General features: G+C 38.5%; 1 protein-coding gene across 1 annotated transcript; it reads left to right on the forward strand.

The window, feature by feature from the left end:
• The first annotated feature begins 3744 nt into the window (after positions 1-3744).
• On the forward strand, positions 3745-8035 carry c9h1orf52 (chromosome 9 C1orf52 homolog). The gene is made up of 3 exons (XM_058639450.1): positions 3745-4174; positions 5065-5275; positions 6514-8035. The coding sequence occupies exons 1-3, from the start codon at positions 3881-3883 to the stop codon at positions 6666-6668; spliced, it is 660 nt and encodes a 219-aa protein (XP_058495433.1). The 5' UTR covers positions 3745-3880; the 3' UTR covers positions 6669-8035.
• The last annotated feature ends 1344 nt before the right edge of the window (positions 8036-9379 follow it).

Raw genomic sequence — 9379 nt, forward strand, 5'->3', positions numbered from 1 at the left:
CAAACATGATTTGAAAACCAACCTCCGTCCAAAATAGAGATAAACCAGCATCCACCAGAATTCCTTCACTTCCTACATGAGGAAATGGTGCTTTGTGTTGTCCTTGCAGTATATTTCTCTGTCACTATAACAGATGTACTTAAAGGAAAACATGTAAGTGGAAAAACATCACAAACTCCAAGCAAAGAAATAAAAAGAGATCACCTGTTTAAAGACTCAAACATTATTTCCCTTATATGTCACATCCCGTCTTGTTTGGAGGGGAAAAAATTAATTTATCACTCAAGCAGATGTTTTGTGGAAATTGCGCTGACTCATTTACTTTTTTATTTGGGGTCTTTGTTCATTACGTAATACACACACGTAGCCCAATACTAGTCCTCCTGTCTCACACACTATAAATTCAGGATTGATCGCATAAATTCTGCATCTTTGAACATGCATGCAAGCAGTATTACCTAAGTCTGGAAGTTTGCTCCTGTTGTTGTTACCCCTTTATCATGATGGTCTGTAATAAAGTTAAGTTGGTCCCTGTCACTAGATGACAAAAAGAGACAATATTCTACTATTAAATCCACTTTACCTTCTTTTAATTAACATATCCATCCATTCATCCATCTTCGACCGCTTTGTCCTCCACATGAGGGGCGCTGGTGCCAAACTCAGCTGACATAGGGTGAAAGGCAGGGGACACCCTGGACAGGTCACAACCATCCACTCTTACACTCAAACATACGGTCAATTTAGTGTCCAATTTGCCTAATCCCAATGTTTTTGGACTGTGGGAGGAATAATTAATGTAGTATAATTATTAATATTATTTTTATTACTATTATTATTAGTAGTAGTGGTGTTCTCAGTCTTGTATAAAGTACCTAAAAATGATACTTGAGTAAAAGTACCAGAAAATGACTTTGGTAGAAGTTGAAGTCACTTTTTATAATATTACTTAAGTAAAAGTCTTAAAATATGCTGGGGGTTAATTTCCTGGCTCTGCTAGTAGTCTATGTGTCCTTGAGTAAGACACTTAACCCCATGTTACAGTGTGAATGGGTGTGAACGGCAAGACTGTAGTGTAAAGCAAACGAGTAACAAAGATAGTTAGAAGAAATGAAGTGGAGTAAAAGTTGCTAGAAATATACATAATATACACATATTTGTACTTTGTTACATTACAACACTTGGTATTCCTAGTAGTAGTAGTAGTAGTAGTAGTAAAAGGATCTATATTTGCATTTTTTTGAATATGCAAATGTTCATCCACTCTATGTGTGCTGTATCCACATGTACAATATGCAAGTGAAAACAATCTGAGGGCTTAAATAGCTGTATATTAATAACAGAGCCGATATTTACTGTGTAAATTACACAAGTTCAACATTCTGCTCCGTACAGTTTGCTTAAGAGGTGGAGTTCTCCCTGTCAAAATGAGAATATCTTCTAAAAATCACCTGCCACTCTTTGGCTTGACAAGGGGACCAGTGCAAAACCTCTGTTAGACATAAATAGGGGTTGTTTAGCATGAATTATGCCCCGGCAGCCACATTTTAGACTATTTTATGTTTGCAGATGTTTTCTAAGTGCTTTATGTGGCTAGAAAGGTATAATCAGCCAGTCAGCGATCTATCAAAATTCTAATCTAGAGCGACCCCTGCCCTTGTTCTAGGTTACTTTACTGCCTGCTATCAATACTGTAAATATTACAAAGGAACTATTTATTTTATTGCTTTATTGCTTTTGCCGCTGGAACATATCAACATATACATTTTTTTTTTATTATAATCAACAACAAATAAAAAGGTGTTTCTTAGTGCCACACAGATAAAACTGTACATGCATCGTTCCCTATAGGATGTGTTCAGACTGGACAACGTGTAAATCTCCACTCAGATTTGATCTCAGGGTTAGCAAAAAGCCTCTTCTTCTTTTCTTTTTTTCCCTTTTTTTTAAGCATCTGCTTTGATGTTATTGAACATGGAGGGTGGGGTTAGGGTTAAATTCTAGGTAGTACATTTGACCTGCATGAGGGCAAATGCAGTTTGTGTCACTGTACATTTTAGGGAAATAATTTTCACTTGGTAGATGTTGAGGATAAAATAATTATAATAATTATACTATAATTCACCTGATTTTATGAATTATTATTTATTTCATTCGCCAGGAGGCTGCCATTTTGGGACACTGCGTTTTTACAATAGCCTACAATGGACAAACTTAACAACTTTGAGGTTTGACGGTAACTGAAGACTACATACAGTAGGTTCTCCAACACACTTGGAAGGGAAGGGTGGTGCAACATGCAACTTCACCAATAGATGTCGCTAAATTTTACACACTGGTACCTTTAATGCTTTAATGCAGTTTTCTTAATCATTTCCAAGGCATCAGCACATTAAAATTGGTGTATAACCTTATTCTGGTGTAGATTAAACCAGTTTTTCCTCAATCCTGGTCCTGGGGACCGACTGTCCTGCTGCAACACACCTGATTCATATAAATGAGTCGTTATCAGGCTTCTGCAGTGCTTGCTGACGAGATGGACCATTTGATTCAGGTGTGTTAGAGCAGACAGGGCAGTGGATCCCCACGACCAGCATTTAGAAATACTGTTTACTTTAATCTGCAAACAATTCCTTTCACAGCTGCTCATGTGTAGTTCCTGCATCTTAGCTTCACTCGTGTGACTACACTGCACTCTAGAGGTGAAATGTATGTGTACTGGTTACATACAAGTGTTGACATGTGCTTCATGTGCACAAAATGGTTTAATCTGACTGCATACATTGAGCATTGAGAAACTGAGCAGGGGGAACAGAGGATGGAGAATTTAGGGGGAGCCAGTCACATGACTTTGCACATGTTCACGTTTTCCTGGGATTTGTTTATTTTCTATACTATTTATTCACTAGTTCAAAGGATTCAAATGAGTTTTATTGTCATTCCAGTCTTTACTTACATGAGAAGGAATGAAGTGACTGAGGTCCCGCTTTTTTGCTTTTATTATTATCATTTTAATGTGAGCAGCCTGTTTTGCTCACATTAAGCTCACAGGATCAGCAGCAGGTTCAGACATGCCTGGTTTTGCAGTAGAGGTTGCAGTGTCGTGTGTACGTGTGTGCATGTGTGAGTACCACACTCGTTCTCGACACTTGCTGTATATTTTAAAAGTATTTTACAATAAAATGCTCTGTGACATTGACCTACCGTAGTTCATACATATTATTTGACATATGAATTATGTCAATGGAAAAATCTCACTCACAATCTAGCTTTCAATTGTTTTATTTGTTTCGCTGGTCAAAGTTCTTCAGCTCCACTCTGATCACATACCCTGGTATATACAGTAGAACAGTCATTTTGATTTTCCCCCAATTACCACCAGAGGAAGCTTGCGTACCACAATTTGAGAACCATGGCTCGAGCTGGTTTGTCCATTTTGGCTGCTGTAGAATCACTACAAAATGTTAAAACAAAAAGCCACTTATTAAAGGCTTATTCTAAACTACAACTTTTATATAAAAGCTATTATACACGTACACAAACATACTTAATAGAATATTCAATTTCTGCCAATAAACCACCACTGAAACCATACTGGGAGGAAGAAACTGACAGAAAAGACACTGTAGTAACTAACTGACGCCGGAAGATGGCAGTGGTGCTACTACACGGATGTAATCTGCCGTCAAACCCGCAAGAAGAAGAAGAAGCCGTAAATGAATCGTCACGACACGTTCTATCCGCTTTACGACTGTTTTGGAGGCTCATTCAAAATGGAGTAGCATCTCGAGTAGCAACACGATCTAAAGTGACCTAGTTTCAGTAGCTCTCTTTACTTCAACTGGAGCCGCCTCCGTTCTAACGCAGTGACCGCAGCACAATGTCAGAAGAAAAGAAGCCGAGTTCTATGGGGTTTTTCTCCAGCTACGATGATTTGAGCGACAGCAGCGACTCGGACGACGACGAGGGAGACGCTCAGAAAAAGCGCCAGGGAACAGACGCTGCGGGAGGCGAAGGCGAGTCTTCTCAACACGGGACCAAACGAGGGGCCGGCGGGGCTCCCTTACCCAAACCCGACGATCTCTTCAGATCCGTTTCCAAGCCCACTTTTCTCTACAACCCGCTGAATAAGCAGATAGACTGGGACAGTCTTGCTGTTAAAGCCCCTGAAGAGGTACACCAAAAATAGACGGTTATTGCTGTAATTCATCACTGTAGTTGACTCATTATGTCCATACACAACAATAGGGTTTCCTGTGTGATACGGTACTTTGGCTTTGACTTTGGCTGTTTAAATTACTAGGTTTTAGGGGTGGGAATCACAGGGTACATCACCATACGATACGCGATACATGGTTCACGATACCAATGATACAATAATACCACGATACACCGATCAGTGTAATCGGTGTATTGCAAGACAAGCATATAGCAACACATCCCTATATCTGTGTAACTGAAGAAAGTCTGTGAATATTTATAAGTGCAGGATTTCTCTATTTATTCACAGCACAGAGAACAAACTGCATAAAGTTTGTGTATTGAATGTGGACGGGGAATCTTCTGCCCAAGTTTACCTCATTAATTTGAGCAGTGCCACTTTAAGGAAACTGGCAGGGATATTTACTTTAGAGTGCCTAAATGTGATGATTAAAATATTGATATTTGCCCTGGCGTATCAGTTATCACACTGCACGAGGATGGACAACGATATATCACCAAATCTATATTTGGACCCACCCTTACTTGGTTTTGTGATTGGTGTTATCTCTTAACTGGTTTAACATTGTAACTAATATTAACTTTAATGTTGACCCTGCATCAGCTCTTATATTATTAAATAAAAGACACACACATACAGTATATACATCAGTGTCCCAGAAGGGAAGATAATAAATATTCTATCTCCCCTGTTTCCCTCTCTATTGGAGTGATGTTCTAGTTAAATGATGAAGCACACAAATGTTTTGATAAGGCATTGTGGCCACAACAACTTCTGTCAGGATTGTTATTCTGTCAGTAAGACATTTTCTCCAGCATTATGTTTTTTTTCATTACATGAAGCCTGTCAAGGAGTTCAAGCCATGGAAGACAAATGCAGTGCCCCCTCCTGAGAGCTACACTGCAGAGCCAGAGAGGAAGAAGGGACCTCCTCCAGGAATGGACATGGCTATCAAATGGTCCAATGTGTACGAGGACAACGGACAAGATGCACCACAACCTTTCACGGGCAAAGCCATGTTCCTACCCGAAGAGGAGCAACCCGTAGACTCAGGTCAGTCCTGCAGGGAAATGACACGATGGAGTTTTACACTGTAATGCCCGTATCAAGAAACTGATGAAAGTATTTCTGCCATTGACTTCACCAGGTGTTTAATTTTACTTTCACTGAGTGCTGTTCATAGTTTTAGACAAACAATGGCAGGTAAACTCTAGATTAAACATATCAAATAGTAACATTTGATGTGCAATAACTTGATGATATTACTGGAAAATGTTGATATGAATACTTAAGCTCGCCGTAGTATCATTCTGCTTTGGGTTCATTGCTCACATAGATCTTTGACAGGGAGTAGCCTATGCAGAGACTGAAAAAAAATAAACGTTTTTTCCAGTCCAACAATATGGTTTTATTAAGCATATTAATGCCCCTACTCTAATCAACAACATCCCTAACTATTTATTACAGTAATTGGCGTTTTAGGGTGTAACAGTAAAATTAGGGATTTCAGTCGAGTAAAGTGATGAAATTGTCTTCTCGTTATATTCTCGTTATAACGAGAAAACATCATATCCCGTTATAACGTGATAGTTTCTCGTTATAACGAAAAAACATCTTATCTCGTTAGAACGTGATAGTTTCTCGTTATAACGAGAAAACATCTTATCTCGTTAGAACGTGATCGTTTCTCATTATAACGAGATCTTCTTTCTCGTTATAACGTAATACTGAGCACCCCACTTTTTTTTGTATGTGTGGCAGCATTACGCTTCGGTAAAAACCTGGTTTGTCATTGCGATATATTGGTGTATAATTTTGCAATATTTATGTTGCACATGTTTATATTGTGATGATGGTAAATGTTCAATATATTGGACTATAAAACTTAAAACAGGCTTCTGATTTTGCTGATTTGCTCCATATAACAAAAATAATCATTAAAATGGAATCACTTTGGTTTGTGGAAAAAGCATGGCAATTGAGAACATCATCATTTCCACGTTAGGTAAACACATTTTCTGACTTTTTAACGGACCAAAGAAGTGCTAAGCCCTAATTATATATTTTTTCGGTCATAAGCCCCCCCCCCCAAAAAAAACTAAATAAAAAATAAGTGTGGGCTTACAATTATCATAAGAGAAACTCAAAAAATGAGACTTGCATTGGCTCTGTCACCATTATCTATCTATTGTTGTGTTTAAATCCTGGGATGTACAATAATTCCGAGCTAATTATTTTCCATTCTCCCTCACCCCAAACCCTCCAACCCACCACTAACCTCTGGTGATTAGATGGGGAATCAGACCAGCTCTCTCCCACCTCCAAGAAGCGTCGAGTGGAGACCTTCAGGCAGAAGGAGAAGAGGAAGAGAGAAATGGGACAGGCCACTTCTGACAAGAACTTTGTTGAGGAGGAGAAAAGGATCCTCAGGCAAAAGATAGAGTGAGACCTGAACTGTCTGCCAACAGGGCATGGCTTCTAATTTAAACATTTTAACTTTGCAGTGATCATTCACCAACATCTGCAGTGGTTAGGAAGGTAGTGACCATTTCACCTACACTTTAATGTTGACGTACTGTAATTTGCGAAATCCTAGTGTTTTCAAACGACTGTCAGCACATGTGTGAACGAAAAGCTTTGCATCAGCATGTTTTCAGGCAAAGTTCAGTCTTACTGATAAGATTTCAACCTTAGATCTTGTATTCTGGCAACTCCCGGACAATGATTTTCCAAAGGATAGAGAGAATTATGGTGTTTTACTGTCTGGGTCGTCATTTTATAATTCTGTTATTGTGGACTCACCAGCTCTCCACAGACACTGAGATGAGGATTACAGGTTTACATTGTGCCTAGATTGGCATTACATTTGCTTTACTTTTATAATATGTAGTTTAGACAACTGGGTAAAATGAGATCTGTTCTCTTATTCTGTCTGATTTCTCTTGCCCCACTATCCCTCCACTTGGATTAGTATAACCAATAAAAAATGAGGAAAGTCTAAAGTAAAACGCAAACCATTCTGCTGTGATATATTAAACATTAGGTGTGGTCTGTTGGTTTGGTCTCTTTCTACGACTCAAAAAAAGACAAAAAGACAACATGCTGTGTTGGTTTGATTTGCGTTTTGTGTAGTTTGTCTTGTATTTTGCTAAACCTCTATTTACGCTGAACTATGACTGTTTTTGTTTGTTATAAATGACAATAAATATGTTGAAATATATTTTCAACTAAAAGTGGAAAAAGTGAACTTGTCACAGTAGGAAATGCAGTTGTTACTAATAACATTCTCAACACCCTGACACCAAAGCAGCTAAATGGAATTAATCCATTATTCAAGTAACTCATTATTTATTTTAATCTTTTTTTCCAAGTCCCATAACTTTTTTTTTAAACAATTGGCTTGTACTTCCAACATATGGGCACTAGATGGCGTCCTTGAGCTACACTAGAATTCCCTCCCTGCATGCGAGGAAGGGTGGATTCTGCTGCACACTGTGGGGCAGCTAAATAACTATCAGGGTCTGTGTAGAGACAGCAAGGGAGCAAGAGATGGATGGTCTTTGATTTGGACGTGTGTCTTATCTCAGTTCTCTTTAGATTCTGTACTGTTTCTTGTAATATGTATTATCTGTGAAATCAGCTTCCCTGTATATGTTTTTTTTTTCTGTCATTACAATGGAGTATTGAAGCATTGTACCGTTTTAAGTTTCCGTCAGTCTTCTTGTTGAATGGAGAATTTTATAGCTTTGTTTTCAGTGAGATATTAAAAGAAAAACGCATACAAACAAATAAAAGCAAGGAGAAATATTTTAATGGAAGAAGTTGTTCTGTGAGCATTTTAAAAGAAGCAGCAAAGAGCACATGACTTTTTTTTTTTTTTTTCAAATAATCAAATGTTTATTACATTATTCAAATGAGTTCACACACTTTTCTTCATTTCAGCTCCACACGACTCTCTGTGTTTCTCAGTATTGTGGCGTTTGGATTTGGGCGACATGCCAGCACTGCACACAGGAAGTGATTAGTTTGATGTCGGCAATATTGTGCTAGTTATGCAAGGCCACTTTAAACTGGTTGGTGTGACTCGAAACGTGAAGATTCTACTTCTCCAAATAACATCATTCAGCAGTTTGATGGGAAAAATGCTTATCACCCTTGCCTGCCCCTGAGCTGCTGCTGTATCCACACACACTCCCTTAATCTAGTCTTTTCCAGATGGAGGCAGCATAAACATGATGTTCCATCATTTCTACTTGCATAGACCAAGTAGAGGCAGAATAATGACTCTTTTTAATTTTTCTTTTTAAAGCCCACAAAGTTACACACTGTAGCGTTTTACATCTTTGAAATGATCCTTTTTAAAATTCAGAAAATACATCTTAAAATGTCTCAAACTTTATGCTTTTCCAAGACTTGGAAGGTGTGAAAAGTTTGTACTTTGCAGCCGTTTAGTGATCAGAGGACCTCCCAGCCTATCTGTCATCACGGGTTGACATGAAATAGTGGTAAAAATGCTTCTGATAAAATTCCAGCCCCCAGGTATGTGCCTGGCCTTGTCTGAAATGCGTAACTGGTCCTGCACAACAGCAGCGGCAGCAGCAGAGTGATTTTATCAGCCATGTTTAAGAACAAGTGACTCCCCTTTCTGTGCCGGCTGTATGATCACTGGCCAGCGAGGTCACTCCCATCAACTTGGGCACATCTCCCAAAAGCCGTGCGTTTCTCTCCGTGCTTTTATTATACAGTGCAGTGCAAACGTCTCAGGACACCACCAGCGTACACAGTCTTACACTCTGTATATAAACCAGCTCTCAATGAGTTCCACTCATACATCATGTATATGCAATGATGAATAAACCTGTCGCAGCAGATATTTGTCGACATGAACTGGTAAAACCTGTGTTTGTCCTACTATTTAATTAGAGTTCCACTTCAGTTTTGAAATAACTAGGGTTGTTCAAGTGTAAATGTAGGTCACACTAAATACTTAACAATTAACGCATTTTCTGTATGTATTTCAATAAAGTGACTGAGAAATAATTTTACTGTATGGTCATTAGAGTATTGCTAAAGCAACTAAATCTAATAGTGGCCTGAGACCTTTGCACAGTACTGTAAATGTATAAAAACTCAAATATAGCCACAATAGTTTTTGAT

Source organism: Solea solea, chromosome 9 (assembly GCF_958295425.1).
Source record: "Solea solea chromosome 9, fSolSol10.1, whole genome shotgun sequence".
NCBI classification, from domain to species: Eukaryota; Metazoa; Chordata; class Actinopteri; order Pleuronectiformes; family Soleidae; genus Solea; species Solea solea.